The sequence below is a fragment of the Aptenodytes patagonicus genome, chromosome 11 (genome assembly GCF_965638725.1).
Source record: "Aptenodytes patagonicus chromosome 11, bAptPat1.pri.cur, whole genome shotgun sequence".
NCBI lineage: Eukaryota > Metazoa > Chordata > Aves > Sphenisciformes > Spheniscidae > Aptenodytes > Aptenodytes patagonicus.
In genome coordinates, this window is record NC_134959.1 from 4,847,171 (window position 1) to 4,874,512 (window position 27,342).

General features: G+C 37.7%; 1 protein-coding gene across 2 annotated transcripts in view; it reads right to left on the reverse strand.

Annotated features, from left to right (window-relative positions):
* CDH13 (cadherin 13) overlaps positions 1-27,342 on the reverse strand; it is a 525,814-nt gene that overhangs the window by 299,965 nt on the left and 198,507 nt on the right. For both annotated transcript variants that reach the window (XM_076349047.1, XM_076349046.1), the window contains exon 4: positions 20,237-20,353. In XM_076349047.1, coding sequence (XP_076205162.1) covers positions 20,237-20,353 — 117 coding nt within the window. The remainder of the gene's footprint in view (positions 1-20,236; positions 20,354-27,342) is intronic.

Genomic DNA, 27,342 nt, shown 5'->3' on the forward strand with positions numbered 1-27,342 from the left:
TGGCTTTCTGCTTCCCATCGGTCAGAACCGTGAAGCTGATGTTAGAGCCTGGAAGATGGTCTGGCTCTGAGTAAACTGGGCTTTTGGTGCTTCCCTTAATTCACTGATATCAGGGTTTTATCCCATTATGCTTAACAAACATGTAATCCATCCTCTAATGATGGAATTAAAATAGAAATCAAATAGAAACATAGGTCTCCGGTGCCATTTTTAACTGGCAAAATATAAATATCCAACCAGGACCTGCTCCACCTGTACTGTGCAGAGAGGGGATTCAGCTGTATTGTGCAATTACTGTAAGTAGCCACAACTATTCTGGGCCTTGGTTTTTATACCTTGTTCAAAACATAGCCAATACTGAAGCCTTGGATTTACAGCCATCACAAGGTACTGGCTCACTGCTAATACAGAGAAAAGAGAACCCACACCTAAAATGAAAACGTAATTTAATTTCACGGCTGTTTCCACTTCATACAAACCATTTCTCACTGATACCAACTGACATTATTAAGTGATAAACTATAACCACCTATGGCCATGTTTCACTTCAATTACATAGGTGTAAATCCAAAATATACCTAGTTTTCATAGACTTTTCTTCAAGTCAGAGTTAACAAATATCCATACTTCATCACCTTACATGGGTTCAGATTATTACTCTAGTTACATGGTTTAGAACTAGTGAAAGGGTTAACCACTCTTTCTTATGTAATTAATTGCTGTCTCCCTCTATTTAACTGCAGTTATAGAATGAATGAAACATCTAATGATAACAAACACAAAGCATGTTACTTATAATAGTGCACCTCTTATTCTTACTGTATATTGATATAGTAACATTCATATTGCACTTTCAGGCAAAAAGGACTGGACTTATCTAGAACATTAGTGAGTCTCATAAGAAAATAGAATTTAAATATTTGGAGATCCTCCGAATAATATGCTGACACATACAATGATGAAGGCACAAGAGCGCACCCATCTTCACAAAGAATTCAGCAATATACTTAAAATATATGTGGTTTTCTCTTCTAATTTAAGGGAAATGCAGGTCTGAAACCATAGGGATAAGTAATGAGGTAAAACAAACCTTTAGATTAATGAAGTAAGTTAGTTTCCCCAGGATCAGACTTTGTTGTTTAATTTTTACTGAAAATTAAGGCTGCAGGCTTATGATCACAATTCTCAAATAAAAATAAAAAGTTATTTAATGGTGTTAGTAACTATTTAATTTTTGGAAATTAGTCAACAACACCTCATGGAGTTGGAAAAATAATTTAACAAGGTCTGCTAATTTTATTAATAATGCAAATCACCTTAATATGTATGTTTCTATGGCTACACTTATTGTGTCTAGAATACAGAAAGATTTTAAAACAGTCCCAAGGCTTACTAGCTAATATGAAGACTAGGGGCGGTTTTGAAATTGATATTTAGAAAGAACAGTCAAGTCTTTTCAGTTACAAATCATTCATTTCAATTTCAGCCAAAGAAATCAATGGGCAAGAAAACAGATCTCTCATCAATTAGGACTACTTCTCTAGATCTGTCACTTTGGCACATCTTCGAAATTTTCAGTTGACAACACAGTATATCAGCCTTAAACTAAATTTACAGAGCAGTACAACAATTTAAACATGACACTACATTCAAAAATTTAAACCTACAGAACCCTCAATTTATACAGTTAAGACTAGGGATATATTCCCATTACAACCACAGGTCTGAGGAGTGATCTGTCATTCGATTGCACTATTGTCTTTTTACGGTTTTGATATCTCTCTCCAAAACAAAGGAACCATAAGCATTTTATAGCACAACCTTTAACATGTCTGTCTACCATTTATTAACAAAAACATTGCTACTATACAATGATATTTAGTGGATGCCAGACATATTCTATACAATTTAATTCTGTTACCTATCACAGCACTATATTTTACTGAAATCTAGCTATTACAGTTTTCTCACTCATAACACAGCATCTCCTTGCCTCTCACTTCCTTGAGTAACAGCAAATACATGTATCTAGAAAATAACTATTAGACACTTCAGTTTTTGAATTTAGCCCTTCTCCAGTTTCTTGTAGAAGAAGTAGAACTGAAGCCTTAAATCACCCAATTAAAAAGTCCAACTTCAAATGACCCTAACCTCCAGGGACAACTTCTGCATGGTTAACACATTAGGACAATTTTACCCGAAAACAGTGTATATGTCAGCCCAGCATCACAGGTGTGAATAGCAGTAAGGAACCAAAATAAATTACAGTAGCCTTTATAAACAAGACAGCACTTTTCTCCAAAAGAATTTACGCTAAAGACAAAGGACTTCTTTCTGAGCAACTCTAGGAACTACACAATATTCAGGAGCATCCAGAACTTCTCCAGAGGCTTTTTGGGGCCTACTCAGGGAGTGGTGCTCAGTGCAAGACAGGCTGGCTCCTATTGACCACTGTATTTTTCTACCTATTTCAATAATCAGACATTATTATATTTCCTTTTACATTAGAGGAGAGCTCGAGGTGCCCAAATGCTCATAAATGTCAGAAGAAATAACTGTTTAACTCCACTTTCTAACTGTGGATTACACACTGTCAACGCTGAAGGAAATGAGGCACCTAAATTCCCCCAAAAATGTGGACCTTAGTAACTTAAATCTCACTGCTAGAATCTAGAAACAGATTTTTATTTCTAACATTGCCTACATGCTTTTGAAATGCAGAATGACTCCATAAATAATAAAGCAATATTTGAATATAAATAATGAGTCAGATGTTCCTCACCCTTTCTCTCTGCTTTCCAGATACATTTGCATGATACAAATTGAGTTTAAAAGAACAAAAGCTTAAACATGAGGTGGTTTGTGGGAATACAGAACTGCAAAGGAAGTATTTGTGCAGCCACCCTGAGATCCTTTTGCAGTTTATCATCTTCGCAAAGAGCAGTAAAAATAACATGCAATTCAAAGATGAACCATGCACAGCAAATTACACAAGGATGGTCACGGGTCAGCCCCAGGATACATCTGCCCCTATGTTCTGCCTGTAATGATGACCAATACCGTCCTGTACCAACAGCAGAGCCCAAACCATCAGGCGTAATAGCAACAAGTGTACCCTTTACTTTTGGCCTCTACAACATCTTGTGACAATGTGTAGAGTATCACAATGCTTGACAAAAATAATATTTTTTTCTTTCAGTCCACCACCTGGTTGTCAATGGAAGTTCTTTAGTTCTTCAGTAGGAAAAAAAGTGGACAATTGTTCCCTGTGTTTCCTCCATGCAATCAACAATTTTCTAGAGCACTATCATATCCATCCTTAATTGTTTCTTTTCCAACATGATGAGCCCTGTTCTGTTTCAAATCTCGATTTCTTACCTCTGATTATCTACATTGCCCTTCTCCGAAGCTTCTTTAAGTCTACTGCATCCTTTTTAAGATGGCATGACAAGAACACAAAATTCAACTTTGTTTGACATCTGGTAACCGTTGAGAATTGAGCTGACTTTTTCAGAGACCAATCCACAATGGTTCCAGAACTGCTCCTAATTTTATACATGATTCATCTGCAGTTATCAACAAACTCAATCATTCAGTACTGTTAAATCCTTCTGCAACACTGTAAACTTTTCATTATTTGTCACTCCTCTTGAATCATTTTGGATGATCTGCAAACTCGGTCACCTCAGTGTCTCCTTTTTCAGAGAATTTTTTACTATGTTAAACATCAGAAATCACTGTATAGATCCTTGAAAATATCCATTGGTAAAATCTTCCCTATGAAAATCTATTTCCACACTGATGTTTCAATCTTTTTTCGCCAAAAGAAGGCATTCCCTCTTAGTAGAGAAATTCAAGTATGGTTTATTGATCAGATTTACACCTTTGACTCCTTTGTAGGTCTTAATACATTTATGAGATATGACTTGCTTTCAAAAGAGCCCCGCTGACTATTCACTTCATGATCATCCCAAAGTTTATCTATTCCAGTGACTGTTACAGCTTGGCTTTGACTGATTCACTAAGTGTGGGAGTGGGATTCAGTGAGCTGTAGTTCCTAATGCATTTCAAGGCTTCCTAGGGTCCTTTTTAAAAAGGATGGGCAGTATATGACATCCACATTCCAGTGCAAGTGAAGCCAATGCTTGTGAGTAGTTACTTGCCACAGTTAGGAGTTCAGCAATTCCCTGTTTGAGGTCTCTTCAAGTTTGGTCTTTGCTATTTTATAATATTAATTTTTCTCATTTGCTCTGCAACCATGTCTTTTGACACTTCAGTTTGAGATGCTCCTTCAAGACTCCTGTCCCCTCCTTCACTGAGAACATCTGCAGTGTGACACAGCCTCCCTTGCAGGGAACACGCTAGTTTCCAAAATACTTGAAAAACTTCTACTGGTAGTTTATAGTTTACTCTTCCATTTCGACAGGACTTTCACTTTTTAAGGGAGGTTGGGGATTTTGAAGAACCCTCTTTACAGTCTTTCTGAACCTCCAATGGAAGTAAAACTGTTTATGTTAACTGTTTGTCAGCTATTTGCTTGTCACACAGATTTACGAAAACCAAAATCTCCTGACAGTAAATTCATGACTGAAACCAATGGCAGATCCTGCTACTAAATTATTTGCAATGAGATAATTTCCCTAGCTCTTCAACACAATAATTTCTTACTTTGAAAGCTACTGCATAAGGGTCCACATGGTTCATTACACAAGCACCAGGGAGCCCTTGAGAGAATGAAAACAAAAAATGGCAACCTAGCTGTATTTTGCCTCTAGTCCTTGATTTAAAAATCTGATGGGAAAATTCCAGTCTAATTCTAAAAATATAATTAACTTTGACAGTCTAATAAGAATTTTTGAAAACTGTTCTTTTGAAAAGCATGTAAAGAAAAAATTATTTTTTGCTCTTACCTCCGCTGTAAGTAAATATTGCACTAGAATGCATTGCACCTGTCTTCATCTGCTATAAATTATATAAGTATATGTGTACACATAAGTTATGATCAGTGAAGATGTGCTTAATTTGTTCCCAGAATTAAAAAGCTGTTCAGGAAGGGAAAGTTTTCAACATAACAAAATGTGGTCAAAGCTTATTTTCTTGTAAACAAGAAAAAGAACTGGAGGATACATTCAGCAGCTAGCATGTTCAGAGCTCATAGCAGGTGACTGTGAACGACATATGTATCTCTTATCTGAAGAGTTTGAAATCACCGATCTTTGTGGACTCTTGGGAAAAAAAAAAACAAACGATCAACTTTCTACTACTTACAAAGAGTGTCCTTAATCAGTCATCCCCTAAAGGAAACAATATGCCTGGTTTTTAAGATTTCTCATTAACAGATAATTACACTTTTTTCCCCAAGCGTTATTGACTGTATCATGATTGTGTTAATTTTTTTTTTTAAAGGAGATAATTTATTAAATAATAATTACTCTAAGATTCTCACAAGAAAATAAATGAATAAAATTCAGTAATGGTACTATATGACTTTTTTTTTTAATTAATCCACATATAATAGATTCTATTAATTCAAATTAATTTTCATGTTCCAGTGACCCTTAGCAAATTCAGATTAGAAAGCCCAACAGCACAGTAACAATGGATGAAGTTGATTTATTATGTTTTCCTATTTACACAATTTCAACAAGCTCTGTATTGTTCATTAGTTTTTATTGGTGATAAAATTCATATAGATCCTTATAGTTTTTCCCTTATATAATTAGCAAGTTCCCCATTGCAGATATTGCTCTGAATATGTCTGATTTAACCATTATTCCAACCCTACGAGGAACAATAGCTTCTTCAGTAACATTTAAGGGCTTGTTTGTCAAGTAGAAAAGAATCTGTTGAGGAAAGGCTGTTATGCTAAACATCTGCTTCTTTAATCTGGTCTCCTAAAAAAATAGCTTTTAAGCGATTATGCTGTCGGTTTCATTTTAAGCCTATTGCCTAGTTTCAACCAAATTTGACTCCCCAAAAAATCCAAAATACAAAGTTCCTAAAAGTTCCATGAAAATTATAGCCATGTAAAGCGAAAAGACCTACTAACACCTGCAGAGACAGAAAGGTAGGAAGAGTTTCCATGTTGCACATGTATGTTCATTGCCCAGTCAGGCTAGCTGCAGCTCCCAGATGTGCTCTCTCTTATTCCAGTTTGAAATGCCAGAAGGTAGAAAATAACACCAGTGGAGGTAAGAGCAAAAAATAACACACAGAGTGCTGTAGGATGATTTAGGGTCATTGTGCTTGAGGTGTTATCACAGATAAGAGGACATGGGTTTGTTGTAGGAAATGAGTATTTGTAGGAAACCATCCTTCATCACTTCAATTGCTCATGAAAATACTTGTAATATATTGTAAATCAGGTCTGAACATGAATTTCTGTTAAATTAATATAGCCTCTGAATTCAAGTTGTAGCCACACTCAGCTACATCCACACTTCCTCATTTTTTTTGCAATTCTAATAAGTAAAAAATATATTAAGACGTGTTATTGGATTATAGGGATCACTACTACTTTCAATTTCTGGACTTCATTGTTGTACAGATTTCTATTATCAAAGTCCATTCTCATCTCCAGCAAGCTCAATGGAAATGTAAGCTTAATAGTTTCATCCATGCGTTGTAGAAATTGAAAGAAAAACTTCTGAAGCAGTGCAAAAATACTTATGGTATCGAAAAAATAGACAAATTTGAACCTTGATGAAAATCCTATTTTCCAAATGTACTTTAATAATTTTCCCTATAAACCTAGTGAAATAAAGTATAACCTGATATGTACATGATCACCTTAGTTCATGCTTCCTTCAAGCATCCTTTTGTCCCCCTACAATCTCCCAAGATGGTTGGCCTGATCAAAAACCCTTTCCCACTTTGATAGGAGAATTTCTGTTAGCTTCAATGTGCTTAAGGTCAGACATCATTGTACAATGATACAGAAAAATGTTTTAGTATGTGCTTAACAAACAAACTGCCACTCCACGGAAGTGCTAGTGATGAGGACAAGCTTATAAAGACTACTACATCCCAGCTTAAACCATAACTCAAGCTAAATAAAATTGCTAAAATAATGTGCTGGCAAAATTGTGCAAATATTTTAACAGTCATTTTAATTCTTAGATAGAATTTGTATAAATATTTATTCCATGTTGTTCACCTGTTCTTCAGAAATATGAGACAGATAGTAACATGGCAGGAAAATAAGATATGGAAGAACAACAATGCAACTGATACTTGTTGACCTAAGAGCAGATGAAATTGGGAGACTTCCCAATAGAAGCAATATGTACTTACAGCAGCATCTTATAGATTAAAAAGGGAGAAAAAGCACAGAAAAAGTCAATAGCATTGATCAAGAAGAGAGTACATGAAAGTCTGGATATGTGTGTATGAGCCTGTACTCATTTATTGTTATGCACCTCTAGATATGTATGTGTATATAAATACAGTACAGAGGACATGATTCCTGTATTTAAATTCCAAATATATAAATTCCAATAATTGGCATGACTTCATAAACAGTCTTCGAAAATTTAAAGAATATGATGGCTAAACCAAAAATCAACACTCTTGCTAATTTAGTTACAGAACATTGGAAAGCAGGTTAATCCAAAAGTACAGTTATCTGAATTTATTTGCCTTTACTTAAGCAATGTTTCAATGGCAGAAAGTGATTTTTCTTTTTTTGAGTGATTTTAAAGGAAGTAGAGTGGTCAAACTAGAATGTTCTTTTCAAAAGATAAGAAAAAGAAAATTGGAGATTTTTGTAACTGAAAATTTTAGTTCAACAATGGATCATTGATTACAATGAAATAATTCATTTTTTAATATATTTGACCCTGAAAGAAAAATACTTTATTAAAGTAGAGCAACATTTACTTCAAAATGACATGTTATTAACTATGATAAAAGACATTAGCTTGTCTTTAAATAAGACAAGGCAAAAAGAAGATGTCCTCATTATACACTTAAAGGTGCAAAGATATGTAAAGTCATTTCATCAAGTGGATGAGGCCCTCTACAGACAGATAGGAGCAGCCTCAGGTTCGCAGGCCCTGGTCCTCACGGGAGACTTCAACCACCCCAATACCTGCTGAAAGGACAAAACAGCAGGACATAAGCAATCCAGGAGGTTCCTGGAGTGCATTGATGATATCTTACTCTTCCAAGTGATAGAGGAGCCAGTGAGGAAGAGGTGGACCTCAAACTTGCCAGCAATGAGGGACTTGTTTGGAATATAAAGGTCAAAGGCAGCCTTGGCTGCAGTGACCATGAGATGGTGGAGTTCAGGATCCTGAAGAGAGGGAGGAGAGTAAAAAGCAAGCTCACTAAACCCTAGACTTAAGGAGAGCAGACTTTTGCCACTTTAAAGATATCCTTGAGTCCCATGGGAAGAGGGGCCCAAGAAAGCTGGTTAATATTCAAGGATCACCTCCTGAAGCTCAAGAGCACTCCATCCCAATGAATAGGAAGTCAGACAAAAATGCCAGCAGGCCTGCAAGGATGAACAAGGGGTTCCTGGCCAAACTCAAACACAAAAAGGAAGCATACAGAGGGTGTAAGTTAGGACGGGTAACCTGGGAGGACTACAGAGACATTGTCCGAGCATCCAGGGATGAAGAAAGGAAAGCTAAAGCACAAATGGAATTGACTCTGGCTAGGGATCTCAGAGACAAGAAGGGCTTTCATAAGTACAAAGGTGACAAAAAAAACAACTAGGGAAAATGTGGACCCATTGCTCAATGAGTTGGGGGACTGGGTTACACAGGACATGGAAACGGCTGAGGTACTGAATGCCTTCTTTGCCAGAGTCTTTACTAGCAAGACCGGCTTTCAGGAAACCCAGAGACCAGAGGGAAAAATCTAGAGCAAGGAAGATGTACCCTTGATGGAAGAGGATCAGGTCGGGGAAATACTTAAGTAAACTGGACATACATAAGTCCATGAGCCCTGATGGGATACAGCCACAAGTGCTGAGGGAGCTGGCAGATGTCATTGCAAGGCCACATTCAATAATCTTTGATGGATCATGACAAATGGGAGAAGCATCCAAAGACTGGAGGAAAGCAAATGTCACTTCTATCTTCAAAAAGGGCAAGGAGGAGGACCCAGGGAACTACAGGCCAGTCAGCCTCACCTCAATCCCTGGGAAGGTTATGGAGCAGCTAACCTTGGAAACCAATTCCAGGCACATTAACAACAAGAAAATCATCAGGAGTCGTCAGCATGGATTCACCAAGGGGAAGTCATGCTTGACCAACTTGATAAACTTCCATGATGAAATGACTGGCCTGGTAGATGAGGGGAGAGCAGTGGATATTGTCTACCTGGACTTCAGTAAGGCCTTTGACACTGTGTCCCGTAAAAGCCTCATAGAGAAGCTGTTCATGTACAGACTGGATGAACAGACAGTGAAGTAGATTAAAAACTGGCTGAACAGCTGAAGCCAGAGGTTGGTGATCAGTGGCACAAAGTCTAGTAGGAGGCCAGTAACTAGCAGTGTACCCTGGGGGTCCACTGGGTCCACTCCTATTTAACATCTTCATTAATGATCTGGATGATGAGGCAGAGTGTACCCTCAGCAAGTTTACTGATGACGTAAAACTGGGAGGAGTGGCTGATACACCAGAGGGTCATGCTGTCAGAGGGACCTCGACGGGCTGGAGAAACGGGCTCTATGGAACCTCACGAAATTCAACAAGGGGAACTACAAAGTCCTGCACCTGGGGAGGAACAACCCCCCCATGCACCAATATATGCTGGGGGCCACCCAGCTGGAAAGCAGCTTTGCAGAAAAGAACCTGGTGGTCTTGGTGGACACCAAGTTGCACATGAGCCAGCAATGTGCCCTTGCTGCAAAGAAGGCTAATGGTATCCTGGGCTGCATTAGGCAAAGTATTGCCAGCAGGTCAAGGGAGGTGATCCTTCCCCTCTTCTCAGTTCTGGTGAGGCCACACCTGGAGTACTGTGTCCAGTTCTGAGCTCTTCAGTACAAGAGAGGCATGGACATTCTGGAGCCCAACAAAGGGCCACAGGATGATTAAGGGACTGGAGCATCTCTTCTGTGAGGAAAGGCTGAGAGAGCTGGGATTGTTTAGCCTAGAGAAGAGAAGGCTCAGGGTGGATCTCATGAATGTATATAAACACCCAAAGGGAGGGAGCAAAGACCACTGAATCAGGCTGTTTTCAGTGGTGCCCAGTGATGGGACAAGAGGCAATAGACACAAACTCAAACATGGAAGGTTCCATCTGAACATCAGAAAACCCTTTTTTAATGTGAGGGTGACTGAGCACTGGAACAGGTTGCCCGGAGAGGCTGTGGAGTCTCCCACCTTGCAGATACTGAAAAGCCATCTGGACACGGTCCTGGGCAACTGACTCTAGGTGGCCCTGCTTAAACAGTGGGGTTGGACAAGATGACCTCCAGAGATCCCTTCCAACCTCAACCATTCTATGATTCTGCCCTATAGACTACAAATGACTGAGTCCACTTCTGAATTTCACAAACAGGGCTGCAAACTAAGTGGCAAAGGTGATTAACCAGAAAGTTAAAAAAAGGAAGTTGCCTTTAGAGGGCAGCTGGAAAAAAGCAACAGATGTTTTGGAAAGGAGAAGGAAAAGTGTTTATTGAATTAAACCACAGCTGTCATTACAGATAATAGCATCATACTTCTTCACCTACCCTATTGATCTGTTACTATACATCACACAAATGCAAGAGAAAAAATTCAAAAGAAGAATAATTCATGTATGATAAAACGAAGAGCAAAACACAAAAAGGTTAAAATTAGTTAGTAATCATTGAAGAGATCCAGCAGTTAGTCAGAAGAAAATGACTATTGTTCCCGGAGTGACAGTTATTTACTCTACCTTACAGATGAGCCATATACAATACATATCATTTTTCCTTTTGAAAATACTCTGCCAACCATCTTTTCTTAATACCATTTTAACAAGCCACAGCTAGTAATATTAAATTTGTTGCCAGTCCAGTCCACAAAATGCCTTTATTAAAGTCTTTCATTAATGTAAGTACCAAGGTTGACAGTATGACAGTATTTAGTTTTTAAATTGGCAGGGATAAGTTGTTTTTCTTCCTAACGTCATTCATTTGGATATTGCTTTATATTACACTATACACTTGCTAACAACTGACTTTGCATAATAGGAAACCAAAGGAATAATTTGGAATGAAACAGGAAAATGCTTGTATATAGATAACAAACAGATCATATCCAAAGCAGTATGAATCTATTCACAGCTATAAGTATCTTAATTGATTTAAAGGAAGCTCTATGGTCATGTTCTCTCCACTGACTTCTATATTCTGCAGATCTCATCTTCTTGTAGTAATATATTAACACAGCACACTGTTAAGTAACACTGGATAAGTCTGTTGCATTTGTCATCCTACTTAAAAGAAACTGTTACTTTAAGTAGATTTGTAGGAAGAAATTTTACAAATTAAAGGTACCAAGCAAACAGAAATTCTGGATCCAAATGTCCTGTTTTACCAATCTGAGATTACAGAATCAGGCCCTACATCTTGTTAAGGTTAAAATTTGGCCCTAATAAGAATGCAGAGATCAAGGGTTTGTTCAAAAGTATACATTCAATAAGAAAATAGCTTTTTCAAGCTGAACAGATTGAATAGTTATTTCAAACAACTGAATTAAACCAAGACAGAGAAAAGTCAAGGTGGATACCAAAATCCTTTCCATTAGTCAAGTCAGGATACAGAATCATCTTGGAAGACTGTAAAGATGAAAGTTAACAAAAAATCAGTATAGTTTCATGAAAACCATGGAGAACCCAGCTGGGCCCAATGCTGTTTAATATCTTCATAAGTGATCTGGATGATGGGATCAAGTGTACCCTGATGAAGTTTGCTAATGATACCAAACTGAGTGGGGAAGTGGACACTTTGGAAGGGACAGCCTCCCTGCAGGAAGACCTGGATAGGCTGGAAGAGTGGGCTAACAAGAACCTTATGAAGTTCAACAAGGACAAGTGCACCTGGGAAAACATAATCCAGGAGTGCAGCACAGCCTGGGAGCTACCCTGCTGGGGGGCAGCTCTGTGGAAAGGGACCTGTGGGTACTGGTGGACAAACAGTTCAGTAAGAGTGAACAGTGTGCCACTGTGGCAAAGAAAGCCAACAGGATGCTGGGTTGCATCAACAAGGGCATCACCAGCAGAGATAAAGAAGTCATTATTCCACCCTGCCCAGCGCTTGCCAGGCCACACCTGGAATACTGTGTTCACTTTTGGTCCCTGCTATACAAAAAAGATGTGGACAGGCTGGAGAGGGTCCAGAGGAGGGCCACAAAGATGATCAAAGGACTGGGAAGCCTGCCACTGTTCAGCCTTGAGAAAAGAAGGCTTAGGGGAGACCTTACCACCATGTTCCAGTATTTAAAGGGTGGCTACAAGGAAGATGGAGACCCCCTTTTTACAAGGAGTCACATGAAAAAGATGAGGGGTAATAGGTACAAGTTAATTCTAGGGAGTTTCCAATTGGACACAAGAGGAAAATTTTTCACAATGAGAACAATCAGCCATTGGAATAATCTCCCCAGGGAATTGGTGGATTCCCCAACATTGGATACTTTTGAGATTCAGCTGGACAGGGTGCTGGATCATCTTGTCTAGACTGTGCTTTTGCCAAGAAAGGTTGGACTAGATGATCCTTGAGATCCCTTCCAACCTGGTATTCTATGATAACTGAGTTAGGGAATGGCAATTTAACAACTATTATTCTGCGTCCCTAGAAGGGGCTTTCTGGCTGCTGCTGTTGATGGCACTCTTCATTCACAGTATGCTCAGTAAGACCAGGTACAGAATCACACCCTACATGTGATTCTTAAAACATGAACCTGGGAGTTTACTTGGGTCAAGGAAGCTGAAACAGGCCTGGAGTTTTGGGGAGATTCTTTGGGTTTGTTTTTGCAGAGCTGACTATAATTAACCATTTAAGAAAAAAAAAACAACATTATGGAAAGGTGTCTAACATCGGCCCTCATTAGATGAAATAGCTGTTGCATCTAAAAATAATCAAACATTTTCCTTAAACTTGAGTCTAAAATTCAATTAGTGTGCCAATGAAAAATTAGTTGCCAGGGTTTTATTTCATCTCAGTTACTTTACATAGGTAATTTACTGGCAGGGACAGACTTGCTTCCGCCCTCTACTTTCATCTGCACAGTTTAAGATATCAACTTCTGAGATAAAATTTAACACAAACAATGTGACAGTTAAACTGCAGTATACTTTGCTGAACAGCTTCAAAGCATAAAATCTCTTCTGTTTGGTGCTCTCCTTAAGGTCATTAGTATGATTTATTATGAAACAGGAAATTAGGTACTGGATATTTCAATATTGGGCAGAAAATTTAATTCCATTGTTGCCATAGAACTGCTTTATCTCCAACAAACTTGTAACCATAGTAACTAGATTAGAAACTATTCCTCAAATGTTTAAAAATTCTTTTATTCTTGTTAACAACACCAAACCCTGAAAAATAATGGTAAATTCTTATTATTTTCCAGTTTTCCAAGGCATCTGCTGCTCAAGTATGATTCTTCTGAAAGATCTTAAGTAAACATAAGTATTTTAACAAGGCTTTCCATTAAAATTCTGTTAGCTTAAAGAGAACAAATGTATTCTGTTGGAATTGTTTATGTGACTCTCAATATTTAAAAAAAAAAAAAAAAGGGAAGTTTGAAGAAAGACCTTTCAGAAAAAGAGATAAATTTGAAGTGCTGTTTTCACTTAATGGTTTTTTAGGACATCAAATACATATCCTTTAATGAAAATTAATATGCTGTAGTTTAATAATTCATGTACTTGCATCGAAAGCCCTTTAATTTAATGGAGTGCTGTTCATTTCATTACATTCATTGCTGAGGTTGGTTTGTATTTTTCCATGAAGGTCAGAAGTTTGCCATTCCTTCATGCAAGCCATGAATCTGATCAGATGTTAAACTCTGACATCTCTAACAGTCCGTTCAGGTCCAACTCAGCAGGGTATTACACATTTTCAAGAACATTAGAATAGCAGGAAACCTCTAGATGTCTGTTCTTTCACGATCAGAAGCAGCCGTATTATGCAGCTGTGATCGTATATTTATCAAATTTTGCATTCCCTCCTCAGTACTTCTGTTGGAAATTAATTCCTCTTCTCTGGGGACTAGAAACTTTTCTCCTAATCTTCTGCCAAAATTTATATCCATTAGTTATTACGCCAGTATTTTCCTTTCTCTTAAATCATTACACTCAGTCTGGATTTACAGAAAACACTTACTGTGCTAGGCTGAACAAATTGAGCTCAGACATATATATTTCTGCCCAATCTTACTGTACTAGTACCATAACTTGATTTTTCTCTAATCCCAATCTTTTTTCTTGCTGGATTAGAGAGAGCTTTATTTATTACAATTGTCTTTATTGCCTAAGTGCTATTCATCAATAACACCTTCCCCATCCCTCCCCCAGCTTTCTGTACATCTTTCTACCACTCTTTTTTTGCTGCTTGTTTATGGATCCTTATCTGTGGATGTGCCTTTTACCACACAGAATGATAGACACACTTCTGCATACTTTAGCTGAGTGCTCTCCTTATATGCCATCAGACCTTGATGCAAGAAACTAGAACTCCTTGTACCTGAGTAATTCCATCTACTCTCTGAAAAAGGTCCTCACCCTGCAATGTTTCCCAGGAGCCAATCATTCCAATATCTCCCTGATGGCACCACTTTTTCAGCTGTCACTGAAATATTCTTGCCTTCTGGACAAGTCAAAATTCTTGCTGATGACCACCTGCCCTTTTCTGAGCATACTCTTTGGCACAGCCTGATCATTACATCTGATGTGGTGATGATTTGAAAATAAACAAATGGATATTAAAAAATAATTTAAAAAAAATCCAATGGATTTTTCCTGTAGACCTCAGACCCACTTCTAGTTCTACAGTAAGAAACACATTCCCTTGCTTTTGCATTATTTTTAGTAACTGACATGAAGATTCAGACCAAGAACTGAGATTCAGACTTTTACCAACCGAGAAGTTGGTAAGGAGTCACACAGATCTCTCTCTTGGTGTTGGAAAGGCTTTTAGGCGTATCTCCTCTGTTCCGCACATCATTCTGTTCTCTGTCAGCACACACCATTATCTTCCAGACTTGGACACCCATCCTACGTAGGTGCTTTCCCTCCTCCATTTCTTTTCAGACTCTCTCTCCCCATCCCCTCATTTTCTGCCTAATATTCCAGTAGAACAAATGCACTTCTTAATTCAGCTTTTGTTTCACCGTTGTTCTTGTTCTTCTTTTGTCTTTCACATGTCCTCCTCTAATATACAATCCTTCTCTCTAGGTTCTCTTCAAAGGATGGTGGATCACGATCATCTCTCTTTACACTTCTATCACCTTCTTTTCAAACTTTTGCCTGAAATTTGGCATTTTTTACAGCTGCATCTTTAGTACTTAACACTTCTCTTCTGTGAAGCATATAATTTATCATCTATAAATAGCCTCAATCATATAGCCACTCAAAAATAATAAGCTTCCAGCAGCTTTTCCATCCAGTTATCTTCAGTTTCCTCCCCTCTTCAGTTTTTTTCTGTTGCTGTATTAACAGACAAGCTGTGTTTTCTCTTTGCCTTAAATTCACAGCTCAGAAGAGAAAAAAAAAAACCCACCACACCTCCTCATAGATCTTAACGATTTCTATCCTGTTTGCTAGCCTGCGCCACTTTTTCTCTTGAGCTTTTGTTTAGGTCAGTCCTGCCATCTAATTGTCATTTGGCAGCTAACTGTTCATCAGCCCAGATCAAAGGCAGGGAGTATATATATACACTATCTAATGCAAAATATCTGAACAAACACCCTCCTTCCAAAAGGACAAAACAGCCAAGTAACAAAGAAACAAATTCTCTTACTGGCAAAAAAAAGTAAGGTTTTGCTTTTTCGTCATTCAGCAGTTTCCTGCAAAGTCTCCTGTGTACCTCTCTGTGTCTTCTGCACTTCTCTAAGCATAAAAAGTCCTGCCAATTTTTATCAGGCCAGTCGTGGTTTCCAGATCTTTTGTGTGAACAATTAAAATATTCATTCTTATGAAGGACAATTCCTTTAAATTAAAGAATAGAACCATGGATTAATCATATGTCCATCAATAAGATCCACAGAAAATCCTTTCAGCCTATATTAAAACACTCTCACCTTGCAGATGTCCTTCTCTCCTAATGTCTGGAAGAAGAGCTGGAACTTGTTGACCATCTCCACAATTACCTTCCTACACTTTGAGCTCTGCATTAGTGTAAGGATTAAACTTCAAAAAGTACCATCATGCAGTTCATCACCACAGTTAAAGTGTGTCTGGAGACTGTCATCCAATAGATGCATAGAACCACCACTCAAATTAGTCTTAGAAAACATTTCCATAGCTTAGTGGTGAATAACCTATCACCATAATTACAAGGTAATCCCGCATCCCACTGTTTTGTACTTCATTTGACTTGATATGGACAAATAAACTGGAAAAGTAACATATGGAGAGAGACTAAAAATTGAATATCATATCCCTGTGCTATATCAGCAAGAGCTAAACAAAACACATCAATAACAGTCAACAGTTGTAGCTTGGGCCATCTGGTCACAAAGGCCCATATTACCAAGACTGTATTAAAATATTTTAATCTTACTAGTTTCCCTCAGGAATGAAGGATAATATGCAAAAGCTTAAATTCTGCTAAAAGGTGAGATTCCTCTACCTACAAGCACAGCACGTCTATGATAGTTATTTAATTAAGAGATACCTTAATGAAGGATGTGCAAATGGCAAGGTAATAATCTCATTCCTAAATGAGTATGCTGGAAAGCCAGTAACAGCACAGAGAACAGCCTCTACACATGTATTTCCTTGTTAAGATAAATACTAATTTGAATATTTGTTTTAATTAATAACAAACCAATTTTTTCCACCTGTCCAGTGCAATATCTCCTTCCTGACTTCTATTACCAAACCTTAATGAATAAAGTCCTCTAAAATCCCCATGGTTTTTTGTTTATGCTATTGTTTCCTAATGGTGAAATAAAATGTCATTAATTGTTCTCCCCCTGCTCTCCTATTTTTGCACATCTGCCCTGCTCCCAACTAAGTGCTAATAAGCAGTTCAACTGTTGGTGGCTGCTGCAATCACTTCCAAACAACCTTGTGCATTTCCAGGCAACATAGCATGGGTTGGAAAGCAAGAGGCAGTCAGGACAGATGAATAAACTACACGGGTAATTTGCTAAAGCAGATGAAAGAAAGGGAAAATAACATACTCAGGGTGCAACTGGAAACCTAACTTTTATGTGGACCTCCAAACCGGACCACATGATGGTATCAAACAGAACTAGTCATAGCTGAAATTATCACTATCCTATATTTCATTCAGTCAGGAAAGCTTCACATTCCTGATGAGAAGAAAATGTAACATTGCAGTAACAAAGATGAAAGCAAAACAAAAGTTGGAATTCTTTTTCACACAGGAAAATGTGTGGTTATCCCCCTCCCCCCCCCCCCCCCCTTATTGTATTGGAATTCCTTGTTCCTAAATGATTTTATTGCTATGTTTATTGCTATGAATAAAATATAAACTGCCCCACTGTGCAATCTCACAGAGATTTGACTGGGAACACCCATTACAGAGGAGCTCAGAAGGACACCGCTCACGGTGTTGGGGGGCAGACAGGGTGAGCCCTTGTGAGCCCCTGTGGTATGAGACAAACTCTGCTGTTCCCATCACAGCAAACCTACACGAGTCCTCAGCCCTGACTGCTGGCAGTTACATGACAAAAGCTTGATCCAGAATCTGCTTTCCTTTCTTCTTCCTTCTCATTTTTAAAATTCTATTCTAACATGCAAATTATCCATTCTCTGTATGTTTTCTCTCTTCCCCAAAACACTATAGAAACCACAGCTACTAAATACATCTGCAATGTCCCTTCACAGTGATTACAACAGACCAGAGATGGCAAAGTTTAAGTTCAAGAGAAATTCATACACATCAGATGCTGTAATTCATCAGTCCATGTAGTGCCCTGCTGAGGCTTCTGAAGATAATCCCCAGAATGTTGCAGCAGAGAAAATGAATGTGTTTCTTATGCCTCACAGAAATGGTCAACTAAATGACTTTTTGCAAATTCATGAAGCCACGTACAGTTCACAATAAACATCTAAAGTTAAATGAGACAGATGATCAACTTTTTCTACAGTTTGTGCAGGATCTGAAACAAGTACATGAATTAGGTGTCTAAGGCTCCCTAGATTAGTACAGACTATTCTATTTCTGAAGACTTCATGGCCTATCTTATGAAGATCTGTGACATGTCAAAAAGACCTAAAAGAATTGCTTTTCTTTTCAGCATTAACTCCTACTCATTTTTTTTAGTTAGGGAACAATAGACTCTTTTCCCTACCATCAGTATGTCTGAGGCTCCAAACCTTTTTGTTTATGCTTTGTTAAGTATTCAGTTGCAAATTACTGCAGTTGACCTAGAATATTTCATTCCATTATTTTAAATATCTCTAAAATTTTTGTCTCACTTGACGTATATACACTCTATGTTACTACTTGCAATAGCCAAAATACTCATGTCTAGATACCTAGATTAGAAATATACTGAAAATAAATTGTATTTAGAGACTTTTAAAACTGACTACAGCTCCAAGTATTTCAAGGTGCTGATCATTTGCAGTTCCTATAATTTAAACATTAGTTGAGGATAGGTATCTTAGGGCCTTTGAAAAACAGACTGCCAGATACTTTTACACTTTTGTGTTTGTACATCATCTAATGCACTTGCGATCCCTGACTAGCATTTCAGGGACAATAACAAATCAAGATGACAACATGCTAGGAAAACGTCTAAGTACAAATAGGACCCAATTCATCTCATTCTGCTTAAGGAGCCTTAGTTACCAGGACTAGCATTCTAAACTCTCAATAAAAATACTTAATGAAGGCACTTCTAGAGAGCAACTCAGACTACTTCAGATCTAAAAATTCAGTGTTCATGAGCAGTAGAGGTGGAAGGTTGCAGTGAGAAATAACAACACAAAAAAGACAGACTATAGATCTGTGTATAAGTAACATTTTTAATTCTCTCACTGCTTTAAAATTGCACAACAGAAGTCTTAAAAATTAACTATTTATCACTAACACATTAACCAACAATATTTACTTTAGTTATTGATCATTAATTCTCAAACACTGAAATGTGGAGGGAAAAGTTCATAAATGGCTTTAGAAAGTTTAGGACACATCAAAAAATACTTCAGGAAGATAGAAAAACTTACGGAAATTTATGAGATCAATATAAATTATTGATGGGGAAAGGGGAGAAAATTAAATCTTCATAGATTATTCTTTCTTTTTACTGATAGGAAAACAACTTTTCCTAATTATTAAAGTAACTGATTAGGTGCCAGCTGGCTAAATTACACATCGATTGTAGAGTAAAATTCGGCCCTCGAGCTGTGCATTTAGCTCCAGCAATCATATCAGTGGGAATTAGGAATAGACTCCACAGCTGTACAGGCCATCATGTCATTAACACACCTACCAAAGTCAGAGCAACGCCTAGCAGTCCCTGTTTCAAAACTGCCAACATGCAAAATATATTCATTTAATTACAACTTCTGATGCCTAAATGGCCATTTGAACAATTATTGGTATTTCACTTTTAATGATTTTTGTATATACGAGCTGCATATCTGAAGTTCTGGACAAGTGTCTTTTAGAACTCTCATCTGTCTGGTTGCCTGCAGATACAAGAAAAACTTTACACTTCTTTGTCAGACATTTGCAAACAAAAAAAAATAAAAAAGAAAACACCTGCAAAGACAAAATAAGTCTTTGGACACTAGAAATTAACTAAGGAATGAACAAAAGACAGTTTTACATGTAATGCCTTATGAAGGTACTATCTACTGAAGATAGCAGCTGCATGAAAACATACGTCTCTGATTAATGCTTTTTACCAGAATGTATGCTGTTAAAGTCTGCCAGGAATACAAAGCCATTTTCATCTGTCTACACAATATAGACAGCACAACAATCTTCTCTGTTCAGTTTTATGTTTCTTAATTTTGTCTGGGACATTACTACGAACATGACAGGCATTCCAAAATTTTAAGAGAAATAGATCAATTACTTTATATCAAAATTTGATCCAGTTCTTTGTTGACTTACCTTGCCAACAGATCTGGGGAATGGTGGTCTTTGATTTTCAGGAATTAATATTGGAGTTGCCAAAATAGCCCTTTTTTGTCGTGGAATTCCAAGGTTGCCTTCTATCTTAAAGATTTCCTAAAAAAGAAAAAGACCAATTACAAAGACTTTCAAAATAATATTCAGAGTTGTTATTTCCATTCCCTGCATCTTTAGGCAAAATTAACATGAACTACCATATTATAGGTTTTGCATTATATGTTTTCCAGCAATCAGTGATAACATACCAAACTATTTATTTAAATCTGTCAGGTTACCCCACTTATTACAGTGACAGTGGACAGGCCATATTCATTTTGTATTCCTGTAGACTAGTTTTAAACCTAAGCAAGTGTGTCTACCATGCTAACCTGACAACTGCTTAAATCATAAATCTTAAACAAGGTGTGGCTTACCTCAAATACTTGCATGAGACCTGTAAGAAGCCACACTTTAAATGTCTGACATAATTTTCACATCTCAAGTCACATCTATACTCGGTTGCTTCTCAGTCCAGGCTTTTAATCAAACAGAACTCACAGGTGAATTTGCTGAGACTGTCCCCAGCTAATGAACTCTCAATAAACACCAAAAGCTTGTAACTTAAAAATAAAAATAGACACCAAAACCCAGGTGTAACTTAGAATATCAGCTAGTAGGGTTTTTTTGTGTTGGGTATTTTGGGTTGTTTGGTGGTTTGTTTTTTTTTCTTAGAGAAAACAATGCTACTATATGAGAAAGAACAAAAGTAGAAGTGGTTTATACATAAGCCTTCCTTTTCCTGCTGCGTTTTCTGGAGTATTTAGTTCTAGCTGAGCTTCAGGCAATTCAGCACTTTATGAGCTACAACAATCTCTTCACAGTGGCCTCTGGCCCCTAGAAAACTCTGTCCGTCACACCTTTGCCTTCTCTCCCCTTCTGCTCTCTGATCATCCTCTCAGTGCTCTCTCTGCATGAGCTGCAGTCTCCCAGAGACCACCCCTTTCCTTTTGCTTCCTCCTACAGTCTCTGCAACTCTCTTCTCCAAGCACAGTTACTACCAAGGTCAAAAACAGCCTCTCCCCATCTCCCAAAGCTCTCCCCTTGATCCAGGCCCCCCCCCCCCTTTTTTTTTTTCGGGGGGGGGGGGGGGGATGGGACGGGACGGACGGGGACAATGACACACAACAAACCACAACCCACAAACAAACAAAAAAACAATGCACAAATTTGTACTGTGTTGGGAATCGTGAAACTGGAAAAGATTTAGATCATAGAATCATAGAATCATTGAGGTTGGAAAAGACCTCTAAGATCATCGAGTCCAACCGTCAACCCAACACCACCATGCCCACTAAACCATGTCCCTAAGCGCCTCATCTACACGTCTTTTAAATACCTCCAGGGATAGATCACTACTATTCATCCCAGTTGTCGTGACGGTTTTACAAAAGAAATCATAGGTTGAATTAAATGTCTAATTCCAATAAGGTAGTTACATCCTACACATAAATCCTACAGATAACACTTTTCTCTGCTTTCTTAATGCAGAAACTCCAGAAACCTAAGTTTCTCAGTCAGTTCTGGAATCCATGTTTTTGTTTTAATAGCTGCTACTTTATTATATAAGGAGAGCTCCATCCCTAGGCTCTATTTTTATAAAACTGCAAAGCTGAATGAGTTTTCTTGGTGGCACGATCTGGACATCCATCAGTCAAGAACTCCATAGGCTGCTCCTGCGGCCATCTGTATAGGTGCTTCCCTTCTAATGAGTCTGTCATCACCAAAACACTGCTGTACTCTACTAGCTTTAGCATCACTTTTCAAATTTGACGACAAACAGCAGCAAGGGAAACTCAAGACTTCAACAGTTGGCTTTAGACATGATAAAGTCAAAGAGCAGTGGAAACCATGCAGAGAATCGTTTCTCACAATTTTACCAATTTTCAAAACTTTTTGAGGCTCACCCTGACACAGAGTTCCCATCTCTCCCAAAGGCTTTGCCACTTCTCTCTAATCTTTCAGTCTGCAGGCCACTTGGGTCCCTATTTTTGTCTTTCAATTCCTCTCCCAAAAGAATTTTCACTAATAAAAATTCATGAGAAAGTTCAAGATAAAAACATTTGAAGTATCAAATAAAGAGGAAAGAGCTGAATTCTGTCCAAAGGCAAATGCACAGAGCAGCAAGCTTTCAAAATCACTTATGCTGTAAACACAGCAGTTTGGCTGGCATGTGTCTGTGACGTTCCTAAGGAGAGTAAAAGTGACTACCAGCGTGTCTAAAAGGAAATATCAGTTCTTTAGCTCAACAGCAGCAGTGCTCAACCGATCACAGTTTTCACTCGTGCTAACTCCTACCTTCATGGTTACCCTTCAGCTCATGAAAATGTAAGGAACAACTCCCAGATGCATGCTCTTTGGAAATGAGCAAGACATTTATTCAGATTTACATCTCTTTGTATAACAGAATCATAGAATAGTTTGGGTTGGAAGGGACCTTTAAAGGTCATCTAGTCCAACCCCCCCTGCAACGAGCAATAGGACAACTTCAACTAGATCAGGTTGCTTAGAGCCCCGTCCAACCTGACCTTGAATGTTGCATGTTTCTTTCTATGCTAGTTTGAGGAGTAAAAGCAATTTTCAGATTGTTCAATATCTAGATCTCCCAATTTTGGTAGTCATAGACCCATAAGCAATTAATTCATCACTTTCTCATGACAGGTTATCTTTACGCTTTCCCAGAAGATCCTCAAATGGAAGAAAAAGACAAATTATATTCAATGAGTCAACACTGCAGTCATTAAGACAAAGCAGCAAAGCTCTAAAGGAAAGCAGAAGGGTGGTAAGACTTGAGGCCTTCAAGTCCAGATTTCTGAGCGGGACTTTGGAACAAAAAAGGAGAAATAGTATTATTTGTTTGTTTGTTTTTAAACACAATTGGTCTGTTGCGTAGAGAAGAAAGCTTCAGCAGATTGGGCACAGAAATGTAAGCACTTCTCTGAGTATGTTTCACACTGTTTATTCTTCAAATCTCACTGCTGGTTTTTAAATACCGATTTCTTCATGATGATTTCTCTCTCTCATCATCCCCTAGTGTCTAACAGCAACATGACTGATTAAATGAGTAGCCAAAAGCATTGCTATAGAGTGCAGGTAAACAGAAAGGAAGAAAAGGTCAAGAGTACTTCACCAACAGGTTTAATAATTCAGTGCTGTTTGTGGTTATCATAATGATTTCCCCATTTGTAAAGAACAGGGAAAAAGAACGAACATTTTGTTTAATGCCAAGCAGCTGCAACTGATGGTTTGATCCTTGACCAGTATATAAGACAGAAGCCAAAGGATCTGAAATTACACGTGCACTTAGCACCTGATTCAACAGTCAAAACACTGAAAAGATTCCCATTCATGGGTGGATATATTGCATATATAATAATTTTTACTTAATTCACCTATTTAATTTCTTGAAGAAGCAACTCACAAGGGATATGAAATTACTCCAGATAGAGTTGGTAATTTTGCTTCAAATTTTCATACAATATCAGGCTAGCATTATAACAGGATTCTTTTGCGCCTTGACACAAGTGAAACCCACAAAGGAGTTTTCCGTCATCTTTGCTGGAACCAGCTGATCAAAGACTATAGTACCTACCATGCCTTTGTAGCAGCCATGACTCCAGACAAGTATTTATGTGCCAGGAGTCTGGAGCTGGCAGTCTTGAGAGCCTAGAATGGCTTGTCCCAGATCGGTGGTGTTTAACCAGCACCCAGAGAGCCAATGGCCATGATTACCATCTGCTTCTCCCACGTCTGCTGCTTTGTACAACAAACAGAAACCTAAGATGTGTGTCCAGAAACATCCATCGACAAGCAAAATAAAAAAAAGTTATAATAAATATATACCTTCCTAAGAAAAGTGCACCAAAAATAAAAATTCGGGTTTTCTGATTTTTTTTTTTTTAAACCAAAATGGTAAGAGATAAATCCTACCAGGTTCTTTATTTTTAGTATTTAACTGCAATATCACATCTGTGATCACTATCTTTCACGTGCTATTTTCATGAACAGTGGATTATCTGATCAGCATCCAACTATCATTTCACTGTCCACCATTTCATAACCAGCTTTTACATCCTATTTTTGACTTCATTAAATTCCCTTTCTAGACGTGGAATCAGTACAGCAATGGTTGAGCACCCAATATGCTGATTCACAGGCAACAAAACTTGATTCCCTATTCACATAAAGCAAGCAACAAACACAGCCTCCCCATTTTTCCAGCATTTAGGTTAGGCTTTTATTGAAAGATGCCAGTCTGCCCAAACTATGATGCTACGCAAGTTGCAATTTCCCTAGGTCCCTTGAGAACTCTCCACTGTTTTGTTTTTCTTTCTTTTTACCAGCAGTTCTTGGGAGCATTGCAGTACTTGAATATTTGAACGAATGGCCTAGTCACTATCCAGTAGCAGGCACCATTACTCTTGGCAAAGAAAATTTCATTAGAACTTGTCACGGGAATAAGGTGGCTGAATACTGATATCGATTTGTCACAATAAGGGTTGGAAACATCACTGGAGTGGCAATCTGTAATCCACTATGGTGACCAGAAAAGTGGTTGAGTTTCTGGCCATTTAGTTGTTTTTATATACTAAGCTTCATGGCATAAAATGGGGTCAGTCCCAAGTACAAAAAAAAAAATCCAAAATTAATTGGATGCTTGTTGCAAGAAAAATTCCTCTGAAATAGCAAGTGGGATGTGGTATTCAGTGGTATATCAATCTTCCTACAAAATAACATCACTACATAAGACTGAAAAACTAAAACTGCATGCAGATCAACTTAAGAAAAAACAATTTTTATATAATTCGCAGCTAAAATGTCACAATTGTGCTGTAATACTTAGTTGCTTTATGTATGTTATTTCTATCATCAGAGTATTTTTATTATCAGCAGTATTAATAGTTAATGATTTCTAAAACATGCCAAAACAGAAAAATATTTTCTCATGTTGTTAATAATATGAAAATCTAAGAAATGTGCTGGAACTTGTAAGTTAAAGAACAACTGTTTAAACAAATAATTAACTCAATGAATAAAGTTCGTAATTGTAAAGGTCAATGGCATACACACAAACATCTGCTCAAAAGTAGTCCATCCTCAATGCCTGTTAATGTCACCCTAAAAATCACATTGTATACTTTAGAAGAACAAACCCACCTAAAATCTAGCATGCTAAGGGGAATCAGGTATATCAGAGCACATAAGCTTCCAGGCTTGTGCAGCATGGTCAGATATAACATCTGGGTAATGGAAATTGCTGGCGGATCTTGATTTACTTATGCTGGGTGTTTCTATTATTATAATTGTTACATAAATAGAGAGGCAGATCCTTACACTGCCTAACTGATATACCCATTAACTTCATAGACACTTGGTAATCTCAGACTACAGCTTTGCTACTGTGCCATTCAGCTAGCTGCGCTACATGTATTTTTATAGGATGGAGGTTCCTTTTATCTTTAGAGTAGTCAAGAAACTATTAGGAAAAATTTAATTCTTGTTCAAATCATTCAGCCATGTGTAAATCATAACTATTTTAATGCTAATTTATTCCAAAGTATTTCTGTAATGCATATGTGACAATGTCAACTATCGTGGAGACAAATCTGAACTTTTGCTTTGTGAAATGATACGTTCCATTATTGCCCTGAACCTCTGCAGTGTCTTTTGTGATGGAAAAGTCCTGTTTCTATTCAAGTATAAGTTTCATTTATCTTCACACCTGCCTTATTCTGTGTCAGGGAAAAGTTTTTCTAAGATGATAATGGACTAAATGCCATTAACTTTCTTTTTGTACACATTAACCATGGGAGTTACCTGTTCTGAGAATACTACAGAAATGACAGCCAAGTGCCTTTTCTTTTTTTAAATTAACATTTCAGACTTTTCTTGTCATCATTTAGTGAGTGTTATTTTCATTTTGAACCATATGTGAATCACCCCCTCTTTCAGGAAATCTTGTATTGGTTCCACACTGCTCATTAAATATAATGAGGTATCCCTTATACACAACCAACCAAATATGCTCTGACTGACTGCATCTGTCAGACAGCATTGCAAATATGGGCTTAAGGAAAAAGACAGCAGCTGACCTTATGCCTCTGTCTTCACCAGGATACACTAACAACACATCACTTATTGCCATTAAAAATACCCTTTTCCCCATCTCTACTGTGCTTACACTGGTTGCAAAGCAAATAAAATCAGACTGCTTTTACAGCATGCCAGAAAAAATTCAAAATTGTTAAAGATGTCCCAAAACCTTCAGCACCTTAAGTAAACGTAGTGTAAATAAGGAAAGCACTCGCTGGTACAATTGCCAAGGCATACCAGCCTTAAGAAAAGTGTCCGGTAATAAAAATTTACCGTGAAAACAGGTTTTTTTGGCTTTGTTTTTTCTTTTAATGAAAGCATCTCCCATTGGGTTAGACACCAAACTGCTACTGAAAATAGTACTAGACACATAGTGGAGTTCTGAAGCAATTAAAACCTTTCACAAATCTGATCCTTTTGAGACTTAACCAAAGCCACATGGAAAATTCATTGCACAGCATGGAGACAAAGCCTTAACTTCTTACTCAATATTTCTACTGAATTAACTCATTGGACTCCTTTCTTCACTTACATGGGAGGAACTCAAAATGTGAGAGCTTCCCTTTAACCCCCAGCAAGCTTCACACATGTTGAAAACACCCTGATTTCCAGAGTGAAAATGAGAAAGAACACATAGAACACATATCTCAATTTTAGGGCATGATAAACGAATCAAAGATGAACCCTTTTGGTGGGGCAGTAACCTATATAAAGCCACAAAATCTGTGGATCAATAGCAGACAATGGACAACTCCAAACATGGAATAACACAAGCAGCCATGAACAAGCTGTTCCATGTTTCACCTCTGGGATTATAAGAACAATTTTTAATAAAGAAAATTTATTTCTTATGTAAAATAAATCCTATTCATAGCAGAAGTCATCCTACCTTGGAAGAACAGCTTTCTATGTCTTGCTGCAGGGCAGCCAGCTATAAGTGTACAGAAGAAAACTAA